This window comes from Medicago truncatula, chromosome 6 (assembly GCF_003473485.1).
Source record: "Medicago truncatula cultivar Jemalong A17 chromosome 6, MtrunA17r5.0-ANR, whole genome shotgun sequence".
In the NCBI taxonomy this organism is placed as follows: Eukaryota; Viridiplantae; Streptophyta; class Magnoliopsida; order Fabales; family Fabaceae; genus Medicago; species Medicago truncatula.
Genome location: NC_053047.1, coordinates 36,960,787 through 36,986,871, shown reverse-complemented (window position 1 = coordinate 36,986,871; position 26,085 = coordinate 36,960,787). Strand labels below are relative to the sequence as shown.

The 26,085-nt window shown below is 31.6% G+C and overlaps 2 protein-coding genes across 3 annotated transcripts; both read right to left on the bottom strand.

Moving 5' to 3' along the window:
* Window positions 1-6,685: 6,685 nt before the first annotated feature.
* On the bottom strand, window positions 6,686-16,341 carry LOC11415079 (toll/interleukin-1 receptor-like protein). The gene is made up of 2 exons (XM_024785772.2): window positions 15,683-16,341; window positions 6,686-7,372 (listed from the first exon to the last, which is right to left on the bottom strand). Exons 1-2 carry the CDS (start codon window positions 16,195-16,197, stop codon window positions 7,312-7,314), a joined length of 576 nt encoding a protein of 191 aa, XP_024641540.1. The 5' UTR covers window positions 16,198-16,341; the 3' UTR covers window positions 6,686-7,311.
* Window positions 16,342-20,396: 4,055 nt separating this feature from the next.
* LOC11420200 (uncharacterized) lies at window positions 20,397-25,699 on the bottom strand. Of its 2 annotated transcripts, XM_013597407.3 has the most exons (5): window positions 25,567-25,699; window positions 25,288-25,357; window positions 21,505-21,584; window positions 21,019-21,343; window positions 20,397-20,925 (listed from the first exon to the last, which is right to left on the bottom strand). In XM_013597407.3, exons 1-5 carry the CDS (start codon window positions 25,675-25,677, stop codon window positions 20,534-20,536), a joined length of 978 nt encoding a protein of 325 aa, XP_013452861.1. In that variant the 5' UTR covers window positions 25,678-25,699; the 3' UTR covers window positions 20,397-20,533. The 2 variants fall into 2 exon arrangements, with proteins under 2 accessions (XP_013452861.1, XP_003620219.1); XM_003620171.4 differs by having other exon boundaries at window positions 20,397-21,343.
* Window positions 25,700-26,085: the final 386 nt, after the last annotated feature.

The window sequence follows — 26,085 nt, the reverse complement described above, 5'->3', positions numbered from 1 at the left end:
TTTAACAGGAAGACTATTGTGCATCCATTGTTGTTCATAGTGGAAGAGACTTTAATATATTTTTTTATACTCTCATTGAAGGAAGTTTTCTACTTTAAATTGTGTCTGATATTTGTTTTCTATCATTTTTATTGTGCTTTAGAATAGTTTCTGACTGATTATTTGTTAAAGAGCAATTGAAGTTTTGTTTTTTCAAACATAATAGTTAGGTTCATACTTACATCCATCATCCTTCACAAATGGAGGTCCTTAGTCGTCGTATTCCCTTACCAATTTACACAACACCATTAAAATTTATGAAGCTTCGGGAAGGAAGATCAATGTAGTGTATGGTATTTCATTATTCACAGAACAATTTCGATCATATTAGCCACTACGATGCAGAAGACTCTTGGCACATTCCAAAATTATCACATGGATCCTTAAGTCATCTCTTTGAGCTTTCACTGTTCTTCCTCTCTTCTGCCTGTCAATTTCTCAATCTCAATTTTATGCCATTGATTTTGTCTTTATCATCTTCAAGTTCATGCAGCATTTTCTTGGCTTTCATTAGTTCAACTCTTGATGAATCATGTGAGCCTCTAATTGTTTAATTCTAGCCTTCACATGAATACCATTTCGTGGTATTCCACAACCCTTGCTTGCATTTCACTTCACGAGGTGATCACAACCAATCTTATATATGTTTTTTTTTTGGCAAAGTGTGTTTGTATTCTGCAATCTATAATGTAAGCTATCATATGATTAGAAAAGTATAACTGAATCTACTAATATTATATGATTAGTGGCTATCTCAAAAAACTCAACATGAAGAATTCAAGATAAAATTAATATAATTTATATGCAGTTTTTTATTTATCAAATCATGTTTGTGGTGTGTGGTGATTTAATATGATATGCAAGATTGTTACATATTTTCCCTGTTCAAGATCACATATGTTGCATCCTTCAGGTTTTATCCAATATCTTTTAGCATTTAGGAACATACTCATCTACTTGAAGTTTAAAGCGTTTTGGTATATGTTTCCGATTATTCTCATATATATTTTTTGGTTTGTTAGTTTTGATTTTAAAGACGACGTTTTGATCATGTGTATGAAAAGTTTTTTTTTTAGGGATTATGAAGTAGGATTATGCAGTAGAGACTACTCATCGTTAAAGTAAAAGAAAAAAAGCAATGTGCTAAATCAGAGTTGCTGCAGCAGAAAAAGATATACAGAATAAGAATTGTTGCATGATCGCGACCGTTTACACAACTGCTATTTAAAGCCATAAGCATGGGATAATGAACTAAACTGAATAGAAACATCAGGGGAGAGCACATAAACATGCTACTATGTAGGAATAATTGTTAAATTAAATCTTTAAAACACAATCTATTACAACCATGAGTTTTACAAAATGTTCAAGTGTTTGTTTGACTAACACAAAGTTTGTCTCTAAAGATAACTTTGAACAAACAAAGATAAAAATAATTAAGTTCAAGGCGTACAGCAAGAAAATACAACTATCACAAAGAGAGGATTTACAAATGAGATTCTTGTTCGAAGATGTTCAGAATATGCGCTCTTCTTGATTGATGTCAATATGTGCTCTTCTTCGAATGAATTGTTAGCCAAGCTTGAACTACTCATCTTCAATATTTGTTTGTGTTATCTTCGCCCGTTCTTGCTCAGTTTTCAGTGTTGCCTGTTCTTTCAGGGCTCTCCCTTTCTCAAACAATTCATTTCTGTTCAATTTAGTAATTTTGAGTCTCGTATTTAATTTGTAACTTATACTTCTTGGCCATATCCTGAAATTTTTCAACATTTACTTCAAATTCATTCACCAATTTTGCAGCATTTGATAGTTCTGCAGTTGCTGAATCAAGTTTAACACCTAATAGAAATATAAAAGTTAGTTAGAAGCTTTTTATTTAGAAATCATATTGCATGATTGATAAAAGATGCTCAATAAATATATAAGATTCTCTGTATATATACAGGTAGCAGAAATTCGACAAACTAACTACTAAAAATAAACTTTTGATGAACTTTTATATTTATATTAACACCTGCATTACCATAATCCAATTTCCACCAAGTAAATATTGTAGAAGTTGTAGTATTTATGATTTTGTTGTCAATATCATAAAAAATCCTTCATGATCATATGGTGGCAAGCTGAGAAGGTACTTGAGAATGCATAATGTTTTGAATCCAACAGAAGAGATAACTTTTTTAGCAGTAAGAATTTGAGCATCTGAATTCTGAAGGGATTTATGGATTCGATGATCATCAGTAGGCATTGTTTCCAGAAACTTGTCTATAGAGAAGTTTTTTTCGGATTCATGAGAAGCGAAATATGCTTGAATTTCGGTTTCAGAGTCTACAAATTCATCAACACTGATCAATGAACTATGAACTGATTTGCCCTAACCGGGATTTTGGATGGAAGAAAATTGTGAAAGGTGTGCACATGGGAAGAAACGGAGGTTGAAAATGTTGAAAGGATTAAAGAGTTTTTACGAAAATGCCCATGAGATTTTCGGATTTTATAATTAGAATTGAGTTTTTTCCTTGTTTTGGATAGAAAAATGAGTTTTTCATCATTTCGGATTTTATAATCCGAACACCAAAAAATAGGGTGTTTTCCTTGCTTTTTTCGGATTATAGAATCTGAATTGTATCGGTATAAGTTATGAGTATGTTTGCAACATGGATAACCAATTTAATGACCATATTAATCTTCTTATCTCTTAGTTATGGTTTAGGTCTTTGTTGGGAATTTCCAGTCGAAAATCCAATTTTCGAGCTACTTGATGAGATTATTCCAAAACTTTCGCAAAAAATCAGAAGAAAAAAAAAATCAAAGATCAAAGCTCCGCTAGAAGAGACTTCTTATGGGACCCTGCCCCTCAAAATCCAAAATTTCATCGTTTAGACTCATTTTTCATATTCTCAGAAAAATCCAAAAAAGAAATTGCATTAGTTTTATTTAATTTTTTATTTGTGGTATTTTTAAAACAATTTGATTTGATTTGATGTGACATGTTTTATCATTTTGTGACTTTATTTTTGTTCTTTTTCAAATCGAAACAGGTAATACATTTAGAGTTTTTTTACTTGCACCCTAGTTAATCATGGTTGCACCCCAAAATGACAAGATTACCCTTTCATAAAATTTGATTTTCAAAAAGCATATTCCTTCTTTCTTGGTTACACCCCAAAACCCCTCTTCCAAAACCATAATTCTCCAATCGATCGATTGTGTTCTGCGAAGATTTTCAAAACCATACTTTCTCACGTCCATTCATGATTTCAAAGAAAATTCAAAGCAAATCAGGTTAGCAAGTGTTGTTCTTCAATCGATTGTGTTTTCTTCTTATGGGTTCTCAGTTCTGCGATTTTGTGTTTTCCTTGTTCTGTAAACTCAATTTAAGTAGGTTCATGTACACTTAAGGTTCATGTAAACTCAGTTTAAGTAGGTTCATGTAAACTGAATTTAAGTAGGTTCATGTAAACTCAGTTTAAGTAGGTTCATGTAAACTTAGTTTACATGAATCTACTTAAACTGAATTTAAGTTAACCTTACCAATGTAAATTAAAACCGTAATCGTACAGTGCATCAGTGCAGTTGAAGGAAAAAAATTGAAACTTGCAAATAGAAGAAGAAATTCAATTACTTATATTCAATTGAGTATGGATGAAAAATATTTTGATTCACTCTTTAATTTTCATGGAGATTGATATTGAACATCAAATTGTTTGTTCGTGATCGCTTGTGGGGTGAAAGAGGGTGAAACTCAGTGACAATGAATAAAATTAGGGTTTTAAGAAAATTTATATAAAATGTCAATTTTGGTATTATAAAAAGGTGACAACTTGTGTACCCATCTCGCTATGGTGGGTATTTGTACCCATGACCTTTTAAGTCGGTTAAAATGTTAACTGACGTCATAAGATTTTTTTATTTTAATTTTTTTTAATTTATTTAGGAACGAGGTTTGCTCTGATACCAGAGTTTTAGCAGAGTGCAGAAGACTTTTTCTATAGACAAATTTAAATTCTTCTGTTTAGTTTTTCGAGTTGTAGAGATAACTTAAGCTTTGTAATTTATTTCTCTCTTTTTGTTCTGAGATTTCAAAATCTCTTTTGGGTGGTGTTACTCTAAGGCTCTAATTCATGATCAATGATTTTTATGTTTCTTCGAATAGATATTTCTCAGCTTCTATCAAGGAAAATCTATTTCTTGCTAAATTTCTATATATACGTGATTTTAGGGTAACTAAAGGTTTAAATAATTCATCAATATGAATTGTCTTTTTTCCTATAAATTCTATGGTGTAAATTCTATGCTATGTTGTGAATTACTCAAAGCATAATTAATTCTGTAAAGATTGTAAAAGGATGATTACCCTTTTTTATAAAATTCGAGTTTTCCAACTTATAATGAAAAACTATAGATTTATCTAGATGTTTATATTTTAGGGATATCCCATTTGTAAATTTATATCAAATTTTATTTTTCCATATTTTAAATTACATTTTACTTGTGCAATTTTTGCTTGTCTTTTGTCTAAAATATTAGAGTCTTCTAGCGCTATTTCTAGAGGTGAATCAATACCTTTCATAAAGGTACTTTTGATTAAAATTTGAATAGTTGATATATGAATATAACTAATTTTGCTTTTTTCTTTTTCAGAAAATGTTCCAATTCTTTTTTCAATTTGAGTTTTATGTATGGTAGTGTTATCGTGATTTTCGGGTGTCAAGTCAATAATTAGGCTTGAACCTTTCAATCTTTGATATTCTCTATTTTTTCTTGGGAAGGGCAAAATTGAGAAAAAACCCTTAGATTCTAAGTTCGGGGGTCGTTTTCGCTACGGGAAGGTGTTAGGCACCCGAAGCGATTATGGTATTCCATAAGAACCGCTCTCCTAAGTTTATTTCTACGCTTTAGTTTTTAATGCCTACTTATCGAAAAGAGTTTTATTTGAGTGAAGAATGGGGGGAAGAAAATGATTGAGATTTTGTTTTACTCGGCTTGGAGGAGTTTTGACTCATTGCCTACGTACCCTTTTAAGGGATCAAAACCGATCGTAGTTCATTCTCAAAAATGGTTTTTGTTTTTGTTTGTTGATTTTAAGTTTGAAAAGAGATTTTGAAGAATAGAGATGAGGGGCCTCAAGGGCATGAGATTTGGAAAATATGAGGTGGAATTAGTTTTTTTCAAAATAAAGTCTAAGTATGATTACAATTCATTAAAAATTTTACTTAAGAAAATAAAAGGGAAATGAGGAGTTTTGACTCCTATTTTTTTTTGGAAAAGGGTTTTCAAATGAGGTTATTTGTATATTTGGAAAAAAGTGATTTTTTTTATCTAAGCATTATTAAACCTAAGCATACATCTAAGCATACATTCCCTAATCATGCATCTAGAATATTCATGTGAGGTGTGTGCATGTGTCGGTGTACATCATTTAGAGAGTCCATAGTCCTTTTACATTGTCCTAGATACATTCTATGGTCTTGCAAAAATTTTAAAAGAAATTAAAACTATCTAAAATATTACATGCCAAAGTAACATTGAAATAAAAAAGGATAAACCCTAAACTATGAGAAATGGGGATGGAATTGTGAGATGCTTATGAAATGTATGGCACATGAAAATGAAATGGTTAGTGATCATGAAGCACAAAATAGTAGGAAATGGACAAAAAAAAAATTGCATAAAAATGGCAAAAAGAAAGTAATAAAGTGGTAAAAACCTAACAAAATTTGATATGATACCTAAATGTGCTTGTGACCTATAATTCTCATACCATGGCAATTTTGAAAGAGACTTTATTTCAAGCCATGACATGAAGTTAATAGAGGCACATGCAAGCAAAATATCACACCAAATTCATAGAGAAATTTGACACTTTATTCCTTAAGACAAATCCATATTGCTTGCAAAACAAGAAATTTACAAGATCGCATCCAAAACAGCAAAGAAGCCACATGATCAGAGGCACATTCATCATAATATTGCATATCAATCATCCATGTTCACATATCAAAGTGTCAAGAACAAAAACATAACCAAAAGAATACCAAAAAATGTAAAAACACATAGAAATTAATTCATACCATTTCACCATTTTTTTTACATGCAAAACACCATAAAAATACCAAAAATGTATCAAGAAACACCTAGGATTTTTTTAGGAATTTTTGTAAAAAAAGTGAGCAAGAAACAGGTTCAGATAGCAAAAAAAAAGGGGTGCAGACAGCAAGAAAAAGCAAGAAATTCTCAGAAAACTAAGCCCAAACCTAAAGCCCAACACACAAAACTCAGATTGCATAGGAGACGTTGGATTGATCCAGGGTAGGAAACCCTAGATCCAACGGCCAGGAATGAAGGAGGTTGGACCGGTCCTGAACCGGTCCGGTTCACTGGCTTTATAAAGGGGGGAAACCGGTTTTTTTCTCATTCTCTTCCTCTCCTTCTATCTCTTCTCTCATTCTAGTGAGAGAAGCTCCCACTTCTCTCTTCCCTCTCTCGCCGGAAACCTCAAGGAGGAAGATGAGTCTTCATCTTCTCCGGTGAAGCTTGTTCTTCCGGCGCGGTGGCCGGCCACCCAAGGGTGGCGGCGCCGCCGCCGGAGTTGAACAAACTTCTCCGTTTTCGAAATTTTTTACATTTTTAAATATCCTTTTTCATCCTAAACACGAATATGACACTGGATTTTGCATGCAAAGCTCGAATCAACGTAGATCTACGCTTCTTGTTCTCGGTTTTGAAAGGAACTTTTTCCAGTTTTTTTTTACTTTTTCGAATGGAATCTTTTAGAATTTCGTAGATCTACACTTGATTCGTCTTTGTTGATGTTCTTGAGAAAAAAAGGATGAAGTTTGAGTTTTACCTGTGATTTTGGTTGGAGATTTCGAACGAGATCTTCGGAAAACTTGAATATTGGTGCGGTTCTGATTTTTCTGGCTTGGATCCGAAAATAAATCGGTTCTTCTCTCTTTCTCTTTGCTGGTCCGAATCGGTTCTTTCCCTCTTCTTCTCAATTTTTCGGATCCTTCGTGATCGTGCTTGGATTCGTTGCTATTGGTGACGGATCCGCACTAGAATTGTGAAGGATTCGGTTCGATGATGATGATTCTTCAATGAATCACTGAGAACTGTGATGAATTTCAGTTCTGGAAAATTTTCTAGGGTTTTGTTCTTGGTGATTTTCTATGATTTTTCTGTTTTGATTTGTAATTGAATGGAGAGAGAAAAAAAATCTGTTTGTGATGAATTTCTGACTTTTTTCTGACTGTGCATTGAATGCGCCTTTTATAGGCTGCCACTTGTATTTGAGACCCAATGGGACACTGCCACCTGGAATTGGACCTTGCTGCAAAAAAGAAAAAATAAAGGACTAAACTGCAATTAACAAAAAGGACTTAAAAAATGCAATTTTAAAAAGTATTGGACTAAAACGTAATAAAAAAATAAAATTGGACTAAAACTGGTAATTTGGACAAAACGTAAAGTGAAACCAAAAATAAAATCAACAAAAGGACTAAAACGAACCAGCTACAAAAATGAGGTATTTTAAAATACCTCCCTGCCGAAATTTTAACAGGAAAAGACCAAAATGCCCCTAGGGACTAAACTGACCCAAACTGACTCAAATGCAATTTTTGAAATGATTTTTAAACGAGGACTTAACGATGATTTGTACAGGCAAATTGAAGAGACTTAGAGACAAATACAGGGACAAAAATGGGTTCCACTGCAGGAAATGACCAAAATACCCTTTTGCGTGATTTTTGAAATAAAATGCAAGAAAATGCAATACGATGTTTTTGAGAGAGTTTAAACGACTCGTGATGCAAGAAAGACATTTTGGATGTTTTTATGCGCAAGAAAATCAAAGACAAAATCACGATTTGAAAATAGTTTGAGACAGAGACATTAAAATATGCAGACGAAACAAAGTAAAGGTTCAGGGAAGCATAACAGTAAACTGACAATTATCAGTGTTGAAAAAGAAATTTGAATGAGTATTTTTAGGTCCAAAATCAGGGTATAACAGGTAGATATGACTATATTTCCTTGAGTGTTTTCAATTGAAATTGCTTCTTCTCCTATCATTATTCCAAATTTCAAAATATTTTTTCTTGAGAAAAATTCTTTGAATTTATTAAACTTTCTTTTGAAATTTTCTTCAGCAGTTAAAGATAAATCCGCTTCTTCTATCTTATTATCTATTATGTCATCAACATAATAACTAGATGTTCCTTCAAAGTATGAAACCTCAATCATATTTTATAATGTTTATTATGTCAATACTATGATACTGAAAAGTAAATTTTGAATTTAATAAAGATATATTCATACTTGATTTGATCTTCTTTGAGATTTTGTTGATATTTTTGGTTTCGCTGTAGCTAGATATAATCTTCGAATGATTATATTTTGTAAGGGTGGGACTAACTTTCTCTAATTCTACGTTGTATAACTCAAAGAAGATCAAATCAGGTATGAATATATCTTTATTAAATTCAAAATTTACTTTTCAGTATCATAGTATTGACATAATAAACAACATAGAATATGACCGAGGTTTCATACTTTGAAGAAACATCTAGTTATTATGTTGATGACATAATAGATAATAAAATAGCAGAATCAGATTTATCTTTAACTGCTGAAGAAAATTTCAAAAGAAAGTTTAATAAATTCAAAGAATTTTTCTCAAGAAAAAATATTTTGAAATTTGGAATAATGATAGAAGAAGAAGCAATTTCAATTGATAATACTCAAGGAAATATATTCATATCTACCATACATAAAACTCAAATTGAAAAACGAATTGAAACATTTTCTGAAAAAGAAAAAAGCAAAAGTGGTTATATTCATATATCAACTATTCAAATTTTAATCAAAAGTATCTTTATGAAAGGTATTGATTCACCTCTAGAAATAGCCATAGAAGACTCTAGGATTTTAGACAAAAGACAAGCAACAATTGCACAAGTAAAGTGTAATTTAAAATATGAAAAAATAAAATTTGATATAAATTTACAAATGGGATTATCCCTAAAAGATAAAGATCTAGATAGATCTATAGTTTTTCATTATAAGTTGGAAAACTCGAATTTTATGAAAAATGGTAATCATCCTTTTACAATATGTTATAGAATTAATTATTCTTTGAGTAATTCACACCATAGCATAGAATTTATATGAAAAAATACAATTCATATTGATGAATTATTTACACCTTTAGTTACCCTAAAGTCACCTATATTTAGAAATTTAGCAAGAAATAGTTTTTCCTTGATAGAAGCTGAGAAATATATATTTGAAGAAACAGAAAAACCATCGATCAGGGATTAAAGCCTTAGAGTAACACCTCCCAAAAGAGATTTTGAAATCTCAGAACAAAAAGAGATAAATAAATTACAAAGCTCAAGTTGTCTCTACAACTCGAAAAATTAGACAAAAGAATTTAAATTTTTCTATAGAAAAAGTCTTCCGCACTCTGCTAAAACTCTGGTATCAAAGAAAATCTCGTTTCTAAAAAAAATAAAAAAAATAAAAAAAATAAAATAAATAAAATAAAATCTTACGACGTCAATTAACATTTTAACCGACTTAAAATGTCATGGGTACAAATACCCACCATAGTGAGATGGGTAACAAAGAATTTCCCTTATAAAAAACACTTAAGAAAATTTGGGTGTAACCAGAAAAACATGGGGTGTAAATAGAAAAACTCATACATTTAATTATACGAAAATTTCATATATGAATTTATGATATTTTTAAAAATAAAAAAGATATTTTGGCATTTTTTTATAGCTTCTACATTGGATAAATTGTTGCCTGATGGTTTAAAAAAGAGATACAAATTCTTGTTTTTGTCTCATCCCTTTTTAACTGTTTACCTTTGTTTCATTATCAGTTTTTAAATCAAGCAGAGTAATCAAAAATAAATTGTCCAACCCACTCCCTTAGTATTTAGCAAATCAGAGTCACTCTAGTTCTTCTCGTTAGGCCAAATTTAGCAAAATAAATTGCGCTCCCAATGTATTTTATTTTGAGAGGTCATTGAGGGCCCGTTTAGATTGAGCTTATGCAAAACAACTTATGCAAATAAATAACCTTTTATTTATTATTTATGAGTTTGTTAATGTAGTTTATGAAAAAACAACTTATGAAAATAAAGTTTTCGTTAGTGAGAACTTATGAATTAACATAAATCTTATTTATTTGCATAAGCTATTTTTCATAAACTCAAAATAAGCTCAATCCAAACGAGATCGTAGGTAGTTTTATCATTTTACACATATAAGACCTTATTCAAATTTCTATATGTATTTATTAATTAATTTTTTTTCCAAATACATTCCTTATTAGTACTACGTATCAATTAAACATTTAATATATGATTTTTTTTTATTACACCATGTTTAATCCTGGTTGCACCTTAAAATGACAAAATTATCTTTCCATAAAATTTAATTTTCAAAAAGCATCTTGGTTACACCCCAAAATCCCTCTTCAGGTTAAGTAGGTCATGTAAACTTAGTTTCAGTAGGTCATGTAAATTGAGTTTAAGTAGGTCATGTAAACTGAGTTTAAGTGTAACCTTGTTCAATGATTATACGTAATATCAGTTTAAGTATGCACATGTAAACTTAGCTTAAGTAGGTTATATATGTAAACTAAGTTTAAGTATATTATGTAAACTAAGTTTATATGAACCTACTTAAACTGAATTTAAGTTAACCTCAACAATGTAAAACTGAAACTGTCGTACAGTGCAGTTGAACAAGAAGAAGAAAATTGAAACCAACGTTATTGAAAAAGAAGAAAAAATTCACTTATTTATATGCAATCGAGTATAAATGAAAGATGTTTTGATTCACTCTTTAATCTTCCATAGAGATTAATTGAACATCAAGATTGTTTGATCGTTGGTGGGTGAAAGAGAGTGGAATTTTAGAGTGACAATGAATGAAATCAAGATTTTAAGAAAATTTATATAAAAGGACAATTTTGATATTATCAAAAACTTTTTAAAAAAATTAGGTGTAATCAGAAATATATAGGGTGTGAATAGAAAAACTCTTAATATATCTATTACAAAGTTCCCTAAAAAAAAGTTATCTATAACAAACAAAGTGTAATTTAGTACATATACACGTATTTGAGACAAATTTATTCTTAATTCTACCCGTAATTTTGGTTATATGCTCTTATAAAAAAAGACAGAGAAATGGTTTTTAAAATTGAACTTTGGAACTTGCATTATTTATTTATTACTTACTGTTGTTCACGTTTTCGTTTCCCAAGTAAGTCCCCTTAATACTTGTGTGCTTTTTAATGTGAACTTTAGCTTCTATATATATCCTTTCACATTCCCTACTAGTCTTACGAACTGAAGATGACAATTTTTTTAACTGATATGAAAGCATTTTATGCTTCTCTTAAATCACCAGAAGAAACTTCTCCATCACATGTAATATCTTATAGGCCTAGTGAAAAAACCAAGAAAGCAATCCTCATTCTCCAAGATTTATTCTCAAAAGATTTCTCTCTTTTGTTTCATCCAGGACGTTCTATCGAGATGAAAGATACTCTCGGATACCTCTCAACCGTAGCACAAGAAGAAGGTTTTTCGATGACGACAAAACTAGAAATACAGAATCTTCTACGTTGTTTTAATCGGTGTTATAATAAAAAAGTTACAATTTTAAGGTGTAAATATTGTTTAGGATCTTGCTAACGAGTGTACTCCATAACAATTTTTAAGAAATGCATAATTTCTATCTTTGGTATCTTAATATGTGCCTTAAGGATACGTATTAACATTTCTTTAATAATTTTAAGGAATTAATATGTATACTTCAAGAGAGTGCCAAACTTCTTTACAAATGCATCAAATTAGATTGTACCAAATAAATATTTTCTAAAATATTTTAGGACCAACTTATAAAAATAACGACATTGTAGTGTGATTTGATTTGATGTATATGTAAAAAATTAATATCTAATAATTAGCCGTAATATTATTTGTAAATGAAACTCGATTTATCGTTAAAACTAATATCTAATAATAATTTGTGATATTTTAATTGTAAAAAATACATATAAAATGAATGTGTGATCAATAATCATAATAATCACTCAATATCCATATGATTTGCGTGAAAGAAAGCTAACTTCTTTGTATCACCAGTCTTCTATCAAGACAGGCCCACTCCCACTCATTTACTTTGAGAAATTATAAAATAGTCCATGATTGTAAACTTTGTTAGTCAAAATAGTCACTAACGTTAATATGTTTCCTTTAATGCTATGGCATTTGAGCTCTTATAGGGTTGAATTGTGATGGGTTAACGCGTGGAGGGTTAAAACAGAGAGTATGCATGAAAGATCTAAGCATTTCTTGATCAAAATAGATGCATTTGTTCTTGTCGGGGACTATTTTAACTAACAGAATGCACAATCGAGACTATTTTGTAATTTCACTACATTGATGAACTAGTGCTACTACTCGTTAAACATTTAAGGACGAAAATGGCTATTTACAATATTAGTCTCACATTGATTATAAGGACCGGAGGAGTAAACAACAATGTAACGGAAGGAAGTGGTTGAGAGCCATAATTTTACCAGAGAACCATGTCTAAAGCAGTCTCCCTTTGGTTGTCAAGTACTCAATATCCATTTATTTCATTCCACAAGGTTTTGTTTGCGAGTATGGAGGGGAAGGAAGAGAAGAATTCTAGAAAAAAGTGAGGTGTAAATGGAGAAAATAGAGAACATTGGAAAGAAAGGGTTTCAGGGTTAATTTTTTTTTTTTTTTTCATAATACAAAACTCTTCTCATTTGGGAAGCTCAAAGAGTTTTTGAAGCTATATATTGTTACAATCTTTTTAAGGAAATGTTAAGGATTGTCTCAGGAACACTCGTTAACAAGATCCATTTTTCAAAAATAAAAAATATATTAATCATAATTCATAAGTATCATTCTCATGCAACAATTTTTTTTTATCATTTTCTAAAAAAATACTTTTTCAATTTTTTTTTAAAATTTCTCTATTTTCTCCTATATTTTCCACTCCATAAAGTCATCACTTCCCCTCACTTCCAACTCTCAAACAAAATTATTATTAGATATCACAAATTAAAATATCACAAATATCTTGGAACTCTGCATTTTTCTTCCTTGTAACTGTTCACGTTTTGGTTTCCCAAGTGATGCCATTGAGAATGTCATTTTCTTAACCGTGTTTGAATGTGTGCATTTTATTTTGCCTTCAAAAAAAAAAAAAACGTGTGCATATTATTTTAAGGGTCTTATTAACATTTCCTTTATTTTAAAAAATAAAATGTCACAGTTTCCAAAACACAATACTCCATGCGGTCTAGAACAATTTTTTGATTCCATTTTTTTTTGGACAATTTTTTTTTCTTGATTCCATTTATAATAAAAAATTTACAATTTTAAGGTGTAAATATTGTTTAGGATCTTGCTAACGAGTGTACTCCATAACACTTTTTAAGAAATGCATAATTTCTATCTTTGGTACCTTAATATGTACATTAAGGATACGTGTTAACATTTCTTTGATAATTTTAAGGAATTAATATGTATACTTCAAGAGAATGTCAAACTTCTTTACAAATGCATCAAATTAGATTGTACCAAATAAATATTTTCGGAAATCATTTAGGAACCAACTTATAAAAATATCGACATTATAGTGTGATTTGATTTGATGTATATTTAAAAAATTAATATCTAATAATTAGCTGTAATATTATTTGTAAATGAAACTCGATTTATCATTAAAATTAATATCTAATAATAATTTGTGGTATTTTATATGTAAAAAATACATATAAAATGAATGTGTGATCAGTAATCATAATAATCACTCAATGTCCATATGATTTGCGTGAAAGAAAGCTAACTTCTTTGTATCACCAGTCTTCTATCAAGGCAGACTCACTCCCACTCATTCACTTTGAGAAATTATAAAATAGTCCATGATTGTAAACTTCGTTAGTCAAAATAGTCACTAACGTTAATATGTTTCTTTACGCTGTGGTATTTGAGCTCTTATAGGGTTGAATTGTGATGGGTTAACGCGTGGAGGGTTAAAACAGAGAGTATGCATGAAACATCTAAGCATTTCTTGATCGAAATAGATGCATTTGTTCTTGCCGGGGACTATTTTAACTAATAGAATGCACAATCGAGACTATTTTGTAATTTCACTACATTGAGGAACTAGTACTGCTACTCGTTAAACATTTAAGGACGAAAATGGCTATTTACAATATTAGTCTCACATTGATTATAAGGACCGGAGGAGTAAACAACAATGTAACGGAAGAAAGTGGTCGAGAACCATAATTTTACCATTGATTATTAGGGACATAGCATAATATATGTAGGAGTCGTGTTTCAAACCCCGAACACCTCATTTCTCCATGTTTAAAATGTGTGAGCTTCAACCACCAATCTACTTAACCCAAAAAAAAAAATCATAATATATTTTTTTTTTGTGCTATGAGTGATTCATTTGTAATAAAATTTTGTTTAAATTAAATGATCTTTTCAATTTTTAATGCAATCTTAATTACTTTTTCTTATTGTACACTAATAATTGCACTATTCTTAAGTATGAGTGGGAATAGGTCACCGACCTACAACCTAGCCTACATCAGATCATGTCAGACTTTTTTGTTTAACAGAGAAGACCAAGACTTTTTTAGAACCTTTTTAGCTAAAAAAAGGTCGGGCTACAACAATAGAAAATGTCTTTTAGACCTACAAGACCAACCTATCAAGTACGTACAAATAAATTGCAAAGGCGAGCTCATACCAGCTTATTGCACTTCGTATTTATATAAACGTAAATATGTTAATATTTGATAATAATAATTTTGTAAAAGAATTATTATTTCTCTTGTATTTATACATTATTGTAAGATGTTTATTTCACTTTCATCTTAAACAATCTCAAATAATATGAATTATTTTTGGTAAAATAACATTTTTAGTATTATAGTATCTGAATATTTGTTATGAGCTAATAACTTATTTTTTTTAACAAAACATTAATTAAATATGCTCATTATTAACAAAAAAAGTTATGTTAGGCGTGAAGCCAACCAAACTGTTCATTATTTAGTTAAATATGCTCTTAAGAATTTAGATTGCATATGGATCGAAGAAACTCCACCTTGTATTTCTGCAGTCTTGACTTTTGATTTATTGTCAGACTTTTATTAATGAATTTGTCTTTAACGTAAAAAAAAAAAACATTAATTAAATATAAAATTTGTTTTTTGTGAATTTTTTTATAATAATCTAAACATTTATTGAAAAACTTATTAAAAAATTTGAATGTTCCTTCAAAAAAAAAAAAATTGAATGTTACACGTGATCTAATCTAACTTATTGTTAAAGACCTAAAGTATGGACCCAAAACTTTTATAGACTAACGGTCAAAGAGATGTTTTTGTTTTTTTGGTCAAGATCTAAGATATTTTAAGAAGACTAGAATAAAAAAAAAAAAAATTGTAATATTTATCAGAAAAGAAAAAATAAAAATATGATTAAAACTAAAGTTAACAACTTGAACCAAAAAAAATAAAAATAAAAACTAAAGTTAACAATGTTAGAGGAAGGTACCTATGATTGAATTGCCACCGGTCGGAAAAGTCAGCTACCTGAGATAGTGCGTTCCTCCATTTAAGCACTTTATCTTTGTTTTCCTTGTCCTCATACTTTGCGAATGCAATTTGATAAGCTCCACTTTGGTTTCGCACATGAGAAGGATCTATGTTGTAAAAAACCGGAATAATAAATGGATGGCCGTACCTCCGCCGAAAGGTGTCAAGGATATATGAAAGTACTTCCAAGCAAAATGAAGAATCTGCATAGTTTTCTGAGAACACGATAATGGCAAATCTTGAGTGATTGATGACATTGATAAGTGAACGAAGTGATGATTTGGTTTCTTCCTGGTCATCAATGAAGGTGTTGATTCCTTTTTCATTCAGTGCTTTGTAGAGATTGCGGATGAAACCGTTGGAAGGATCAGAGCCTAGAAAGGTTAGGAACACATCGTTGGTCATGGAAGTGTAGGAAGATGAGGATAGTTGATTGGCCATGAGAATGATACTTTTTGTCTTTAATGGATTCATTCATTTTATTTTATTTTATCGTTGGTTGGGTCGGGTAATCAATAGTCAAGTCAATCAACAAAGAATTTTAAATTATAAATCCGACACGCGGTAATCTCTTTTGTCGCTACTCGCTACTAAAGAAATAAGTATTCTTCAATAGTTTAATGTTTGTTCCAAGTTTCTTAAGACCATTTAGGATACTGGCATTTAGCATGCACAAGGAAAAGATTTGTACACATGCATAAGTTGTATAAATTAGTGTTGACATTTATTTTTGGCCGTTGATATATTATTATTATTAAATTCTAACCGTCAAGATCTGTTGCTTTAATCTAACAGGTTACCTGCTGTTTGCAATGTTGGTTTGGTGTTTGCGGCCCCCACCAACTGATTAATTCATAATATTTTAATGCTTTTTTTTTTTGTTTGTATTGGGCTTGGGCTGATATATTTTGTGGTACATATTAAGAATTTGGGCTGATATTTTTTCTACATAGGTTTTTTAGAAGAAAAATATGAAAACATTTTTTAGCATATTGTACCTATTAAAAATAGGAAAAATATTTTTCTGATACCAATTAAAAATACGAAAAATATTTTTTAGTACCTATTAAAAATATGAAAAAATCTTTTTTTACATATTTTTTTGTTACCTATTAAGAATATCTTCCATTTTATCTTAATTTTTTTTAGCAACTGAAATTGCATTTTGTATGTATATGGAAAAATTTGAAAATGTATAAAAATTTAGTAGAAGTTCTTTCAGTTAGGGTAAGAGTTGTGAGTTTCATCAGTCGTTTTGAAATCTTGGAAGTAGTTTAGGTCGAAAAATCTTGTCATTAGGGTTAGATTTGTAAGTTTGGTTATTCGATAACAAGAGTTTGATTGGTCATTGAACGTTCATCCAAGTACTCTGACTCCAAGATTCTTTTAGTTAGGGTAAGAGTTGTGAGTTTGATCAGTCGTTTTGAAATCTTGGAAGTAGTTTAGGTCGAAAAATATTGTCATTAGGGTTATAGTTGCCATTATGGTTAGATTTGTAAGCTTGGTTATTCGATAAGAAAAGTTTGATTAGTCATTGAGCGTTCGTTCAAGTACTTTAACTCCAATATTCTTCCAGCTGAGTAAGAGTTGTGAGTTTGACCAGTCGTTTTGAAATCTTGTAAGTAGTTTAGGTCGAAGAATTTTGTCATTAGGGTTATAGTTTTCATTAAGTTTAGATTTGTAAGCTTGGTTATTCGATAACAAGAGTTTGAGTAGTCATTGTGCGTTCATCTATGTACTTTGACTCCAAGATTCTTTTAGTTAGGGTAAGAGTTGTGAGTTTGATAAGTCGTTTTGAAATATTTGAATTAGTTTAGGTCAAAGATTCTTGTCATTACGGTTATAGTTTTCATTAGGGTTAGATTTGTAAGCTTGGTTAGTCGATAGATAGTTGGATTAGTCGATTAAAGAGTTTGATTAGTCATCAATCATTGATCCAACTACTTTGAGTCCAAGATTCTTTCAGTTAGTGTAACACCCCGTTCCCAAATATCAATTATTAATTAAATAAAACACGCATCAGAGTAATAATCACAAACGGGCATGTCACATTTCCAATTCAAAAATCTGGTAAATAGAATATGAAAAATCTATTTATTTCATGACTTTAAAATCATCATTAATTTTCAGCGGAAATCATTATCTCAACATTAACAACCACAACTTATTAATATCTTGGCATAAAAAGCCTCAACCAGAAAAATCTGACAATCATAGGGCTACAACAACATTATCCAAAATTTGATACATAGGAATGAAAGAAAACAGTAAAATCCCATCCCACGTATCAGAGCCCTAGACACTGTGAGCCACCACCTACTACTCAGGATCACCTGCAAGTTACCCATAGGAAGGGCAACGTTTCCAAGCAGAAGGGGTGAGATTCTCAATCAATAAAAATAATAAATAATAACATCAATTGAAAATCTAACACCTTACAACATCAATGATTATTCAATAGGCATAAGTATTTCATAATCAACAACAGTCATCCAAATATAGAATTCAATCAACAAATGCAACTCATGAAATGACATGACATCCCCCTTAATACTCCCCAATAATGCAACTATGCATGTGGTACCATAACCAGGGCCGTGACCCACACCGCTGTCGAATGGTTAAAGCATTCTCATCAGGACCTAAGTCCTCACCGCTCCACACCGCTTTGAACAACTAGTGTTCCACCGCTTTGAACGACAAGGCGTTCCAGAGCCGAAGCTCTCCCACTTTGATGTTTATGCAACTACCCAACCTGTGTATATCTACATACAACTCGACTATTACATATGTTTCATATGACTTACTGCTCCGCAACTCAACAATCCAGAACATACACAATTATTTATAATTATTCACATACATCAATCACATTCCACATGTTATATATACACATATTCACTTGTTTTCATACTCAATCATCTCCAACATTTACTAACACCAATCAATTCAATCACCGGCTCGTTCTAATAAGATTCTGTTACCTATGCCAGGGTTATACTAGTTAAAGGAAATATTATAGAATGCTCAAGAAGTTCCCTCATGCACGAAACAAAAGTTCAGAAGGCTGACTAAGGCTCACTTCGCTTAAGCGACGGCTAGTTCGCTTAAGCGACCGACTTACAGTAGGTCTGGGTTCAGCTCGCTTACGGGTTGCTCACGGTTCGCTTGAGCGAACTTCTGACAGAATCAAAATGGTTTTTCGCTCACTAGGTCGCTTACCATTCGCTTGAGCGAATCCTTGGCAGAATCAAACTTAATTTTCGCTTACCAACTCGCTCACTGTTCGCTTAAGCGAACGGGTAAAATCGCATTCTGGGCAGTTTGCATGAATGCTCGCTTAAGCGACGGCTGCTTCGCTTAAGCGACCAATCATCTGTGCAGTGCAAAACCTACGGTTTCAGACCTCTTCTCACTCCAAAAACCCCATTTTAATCCCCTGATCACCCAAAATGTTTTCCAGCAGATGTTTACAGGTCCTATATACAACTAGGCATTCTAAAGAAACACAAATCAGCCATCAACAACAACACTTACAGATTATTCCACCATCATACACAAATTCATCAATTCATCCAATCATTCATAAATTTCAATCAAGTTATGATCACAGCAACAACAAAGATTAAGTTTTCATTCTAAACATTCAATACAAGAGAATTAACATGATCATTACCCATTTCCCTTCATAATCATCATCAAACCCTAACCCTCAATTTATTTTTCCAAAATTATGCAACTAGGTCAATTTTCAGAAATTATAGATTATGATTATTGAGAGATAGTCTCACCCTTACCTTAGTTTTGCAGAAAATTAGACAGCAAGAATCGGTTCAAGGTTCTACTCTCTAGCTCTAACTCTTCTTCTCCCTTTTCTCCCAAAAGCTTAATGTTCTTACGTAAAAACGTTTTGACTGTTATTCTTTCTTTTTCTAACTCCTACCATAACTTCCCTTATTTCATTAAACTCCCTTAATTTTTATTAAATCCTAATTAACTCCCTAATTCCTAAATTAATATTAATTTCCACTTATTTTAATTATTATTATATTAAACCATATAATAAAATACACATACCCCATAAATCACCAAAAAATCATATAAAATCATTTACGAGACTCCAAATAATTCAAAATAAAATAAAATAATAACTAGGGCGTTACAGTTAGGGTAAGAGTTGTGAGTTTGATTAGTCGTTATGACATCTTTGAATTAGTTTAGGTCTAAGAAACTTGTCATTAGGGTAAGAGTTGTCGTTAGGTTTAAAGGTGCAAACTAGCGACAATTCTGCAGATTTGATCACTAAACCAATGCCTCTTAGCAAATTATAAAATTGCATAGATTTTCTAGGGATCATTGTTGACTGATGATTGAATGGACTTAAGGGATTTGACTTGTTTGAAGATTAGTCGAATCTCTTTGCCTCACTAGTCGAGTGCTTTCCAAGCCATCTCAGCTGTTAATTGTTTCGTTAGGTTGGTTGTAACTAACTCATTCTTTGGTTAGTGGCTATATATAAAGCCTTGAGAAAATTCATCATTATGAATTTTCAAAGCTTGAGTATGAGAAAGAGCAAGAAACAGGAAGACTAATGATAGAGGGATTCATAGTGATTCTCTATGATAATGGAGAGAGAAAATGGAGAAGATCCTAATTCTTCGAGCAAAGCTATATGGTTTCCAATTTTATATTAATTATTTCTTTCTCCTCGAATTCGAACACAAAAATGTGTATTTTACCCTGTTAAATTATGCCCAAATACCAGTCTTGTTATTTCCATTGTCCATATATATATGGATTAAACAATCCCTTACAATGCTACAACACTTATAGAATTTGTTTCATGTATAATGTCTACATGTAGATCACCTCCATCACTAGCAACCTCTGTTATGGAATCTGAAGAACAGTGAATATCTTGACCTTCACTAGATACCTCTTTTTGGCAATCTGGATATGACTCAATAATAACTTGACTAATTTCGTTGCCAACATCAACATCTGGTTGACCTACATTACCAACCTCTGGATCAGAACCTGAAGATTCATCAATAATTTGATCCGTGTCGACCTCATCTTGGGAATGTGAAGACGAATGCATAACAAAGAGTGGACAACCAAAGATTATAGCAACCAAAATCAGCATCCAATTGATGGTCCACAGTTGAACCACAAGGCAACCTAGGAAATAAGCAAATATGCCTATTTCAAATCCAAACTTGATCAGTTTTGACAAGCTTAAAGACATCAAAGCAAATGCAGCATTCGAAACTAGGCTCAATATTTCAGGTTTACCGTTCACAGCCTTGTCGTAATAGAATGAGTACACTGAGATGATCATCAAAACTGCAAAGCTTATGTAAGTTTTTAGTTGAGCATATTTTGTGGATGGTGAGAACTGCTTTACAAACAATATGGTGGTAAAGATAGCCAAGGAAAACACTCCATACAGAGAGAACTTGACAATGTTCCATCTTCCAATTAAACGATTGAAAGAAGGGCTCTGAGCATAACACAATAGGCCAAATACACTTGACACAAGGCCAACTAGTCTCCAAAATGCGTTGCCACTAGAAACCTTCGATGAAATCTGAATATCTCCCACAACATTCTGAAAATTCTGCAATATAACAAGAATTCAGTAATGTTTGCCATGTGTTTGTATGAGGGGATTTTATGACCTAATATATGTAATTTAAAAAAGTGATTCACTGGTTAAGAATGAGCTAGAAACCTACAAGCTAGAAGGAACAGAAACCAAAAACCTCAATTTGTACTCACCGTTGATTGTGGTCCCAAGTGATTCAGTAATGATTGACTTGAAAAAGCAGGGAACGAATCTGTGTAGTAGTGCAGTTGTCCTGAAAACATGCACATCAAATAAAAACTGTGTTAGATATTTGTTAGAATTTGTTTAGGTAGTTAGAAGTTAATTATGATTAGATGGAAGTTTATTATGTTAGTTAACTTGGGATCACAATATAAAGGTGTATCCTACCGTAATTGTATCATATTCTTTGGTCTATTAATTCCATATAATTCATCTTTCTCTCAATTTATTTCTCTTAGTTGGGCTCAACCATGTTTCTCAACATGGTATGGGAGCCATGACATCCACCATGAATGCTCTTTTCTTGTCTTCTTTGTTTCAAAACTTTCTATCAATCATTTCTTTTCCTTTATTTTGAGCTGGATCATGTCTTCAATGAGATTTTGCATCTTTCTCCATATGATATTACTAATATCTTGTTGGATATGTGAGCAATCAAAAGTGTCAAGTGCATACTGTTCTGCAAGAAATCTTGTATTTCCAATCACCAAAGCCATGTTAGGGAGGTTTTTAAGGAGATTCATCATTAATGGTCTTGAATATAGGATCAAGAATGTGTTCAGTGTATACATGTATCTTGAATATGGGACCAAGAACGTGTTCATGCTCTTGGAGTTGGGCAGGTTTTTTCTATTGATAATTGTACAATTATTGAAGATTTAATTTTAAGATAGAAGATAATTACGGCTTGTATTTCTTTCTTCTTATTGTAATTTTCATTAATTGGTTACATAGTATTGTCTTTTTTGAATTGTTCCAAAGTTGAAAATGTTAATTCACACAATGAGGTAGAATAAGGTAGTTAGAAGTTTTTTTATATACTTCTACCCTACAGTGTCTAACATATTTATTCTCTATATGCTTTTACACTATGACATAGCATTTTTCATTCTCTTTGTGCTTCTACCCTATAGCAGTTAAGTTTTGTTTGTCAATTTCGGCATTTGATGGCCTGAGAGTTGAGCTTTTTATTCTATTGGGGTGAGTTTTGTGGAGACATTGAATTTTTTTAAAAAGATCTCAAAAGTAGGTCGGACGCTTCTATGAGTTATGCACTTAGGTCGCTATCACTATCTTTCATCAACATTACTTGGTTAGATAGTGTTGGAACAATAGTCAAAATTAGTTAAAATTATTTTTCCGTGACACTATTCAAAATTGTGCAAGCAGACTATCAACCACGATGACCTCAGGATAAAATAGCCCAGCTACGATTGTTTCGGAGTCCTACTGCACTGTAGGATCCGTTATAGAAATACACCTTCAAATCACTCTAATATGACATTGATACCACTCTATTATGGTACTAAAATCACTCTTATATGGTACTAGGACCACTCCAATATGATGTTTCCACCACTCGAACCTCTAACTTTTTCAAGGGCATAAAAATAGACTATATTATTAAGATCATTCTTATTTCCGAAGGGACAATATATATCGAAAGGGACTATGATCTTAATAATACTCTTATTTTCAAATGGAATTTTTTTCCAAAGGGACTGTGTTATTAAAACCATTCTTAATTCCGAATGAACATTACAAACCGAAGGGACTATGACCTTAAGAACACTATTTAAATCCGAAGGACATAAAAAGAGGTAGAAGAGAGAAAAGTTTTTTGACAACTCAAGAGAGAACTTTTGGGGTGAGTAGAAGTAAGGGAGAGGAGCTCAATTTATAGATGAAGAGACAAAGAGGAATGCTAATGACACTCTCTTTTCAACACTCTCTCAAACACTCACTTGCTTATTAGTTTAAATGAATGTATGTCCCACCACTTTAAGTGGAACCAATTTCTAATGTGTGAGACCCACATTCATTTAAACCAACAATCAAGTGAGTGTTTGAGAGAGTGTTGAAAAGTGAGTGTCCTTAGCATTCCTCAAGAGGCAAATATAAGTTACAAATCCAATGGCTAGAACCGTTAGAAAATCAATAACTTGATCTCGCCTCATAAATGAGCACTAATTGAGAAAGTTGACATGAGATTTTTTTTAATTCACACCATAACACTCCATGTGTTCCAACACATAGTATTGTCTTTTTTGAATTGTTCTTCCAAAGTTGAAAATGTTAATTCACACAACCAATTTGCGGAGAGCTGTTAGATATATAGTCAGTGATTAGCTAGAAGTTAGTTGTGATTAGGTGAAAATTTGTTATGTCAGTTAACTTTGAGTCATCGTATAAATGTGTATCATACGTCTTTCATTTTCTCAATCCCCATGCTCGAATATCATATACTTATATGTTATCCTACTTGACGATGATGAGAAATTGAATTTCATCTCTGTATCTAACAGACTAGGGTATCATTGTCCCCATCCTTGCAATGAAATGATTTTTTTCTTTTAATAAAATAAACGTTTTTCTAACCCTAAACTCGAACTCTCCCCAAACTCAGATTTTTTTCCTAAACTAAACCAAAACCTACTACCAGCAATTAATTACTACAATTTTCTAATAATCTAAACCATTTGTGGTAGGAAAACACCTAACACCATGAGTACTTGTCAATTGCATATTAGGGAAATGTTCACAATAATCAAAAGTAGAGAAGCCATTTAGACTCTTGCATATTGCATATTAATAATTTTCTGAATTCAAGACCAGTTTGGGGGCGGGTTTGAGTAGACATGGCAACGGGGTGGATCCGGGGCGGGTTTAAGCATCCTCGTCCCTGCCCCCGCTTCCATGCACTCGACCCCGCCCCTGTCCCCAAACCATATTGGGGATAAAAATTGAACACCGAATCGGTGTCCCGGCCCCTCCCCCACCACCACCTGCGAAAACTCTATTCTTTATAAAATATTTAAAAAATGCATATTTTTTCATAAACAAAAAACAATAATTATATTAATAAATAAAGATCTAATAAAAAAATTTCAAAAGAGCAAAATAATTATAATAAATATGTTTTTAAAGAGTAATAATATATTAAAGGGAAAAACTTACGTACAATTCCTTAGATGCTTTTCGTATGGTTTTTAACTAAATTCACCGTGATTTCCTTAAATCCATAATTTTCTCAAAGTTTGTTATCTCCAAAAAAGATGTATTTTTAGTTAAGAACCACACGAAAAGCACTTAAAGAATTGTACCTAAGTTTTGTCCTATATTAAAATAGGTTGGTGCTTATGGAAATAAGTTTATAAAATTTAATAAAGTAAATTTCAAAAAACGGGTGCGAGGCGCGGGTGGGTGCGCGGGTGGTATATGCATCCCCTGCCCCCGGCTTTGCCCCGTACTAAAAATCCAAATTTCCCCCGCACCTGCACCCAATTAAATCGACTTTTTCGCGTTAAATTCAAGGCGGCCGGTTCTGACGGGGTGGGTTTTGTTGCCTTGTCTAGGTTGGGGGGGGGGGGGTATATGCATCCCTGTTACATGCCCCATACTAGTATTTTCAAATAAAAACTCAAACTCATTAAAAGAAAAGATAACCCGTCAAGTTAAGGGTATCAAGTGTCAAGTATTGATTCTAATAACAATATTAAACCAAGAGTTTTGTTAACCGGTACCTTCAAGGCACTCTCTGGTTAAGTTAAGAAACTAAATTTAGAAATAAAAGATAAGATTTACATTGAAAAGAACAATATTTTAACTTTTAAAAAATAGAATACATAATTTCCAAAAATATATTTCCTTTTTTAATTTCTTAACAAGTGTCTAGGAGACAACGATTAAAATTTCGCTTAAACTAATATAAACAATTAATAAAAGAAAAAGACCTGGATAATTATGTGTGGAATTATGCCATATTCTTGGTCCTCTGCCAACAACATTTGCTGCCCCTTCATACTAAAGTTAATCACTCAATTAGCAACAGAAATAAAAAAAAATTACTGAAAAAGGTCTTGATTTTTGTAAGCGACAAAATCAGAGACGGATTTATGTATTTTTGTTGCCAATTCGACCTTTTTTTAAGTGATATGTCGTTAAATAATCTTTCCATATAGCATCTTAAATACAAAAATTATAGTAAAAGAATATTAAAATATTTGGAGTACCTGGTAAGCTGATGAAGCTTTTCCAGAAATTAAACATTCTAGGAAACTACTAATCACAACATATCTAAGAATCACAACAACTCCTGAAAGAAGAAGAATATTTAATGCCATGACTATAGTTCGTATATTTGCTTCATTCAACCAAAGTTGCGTAGCTTGGGCCCTTATATAGCGGAACTTATGTGTATTTTTTTTTTTTTGTTGACAAATTATGTGTATTTTTTTTTTGTGGAACTTATGTGTTTGATTAAAGAGTATTAAACCCAAATAATTGAGGAATAATTCAGACCAATAACTAGAGGGAAAATATTATTCAAATTAAAATGAAGACCAGTTAAGCGTGATATGTAACACTGATATGAGTCATATCGTATATGAATAAAATTAATATCATAAATTATTATTCAATTTATGATATGACTTTATAGTTGATTAGTTGATATATAAAGTTGTGATTATTTTTAAATGAAGACCCGATTAGTTGATTTGTAGTTGATATATAAAGTTAATATCATAAAT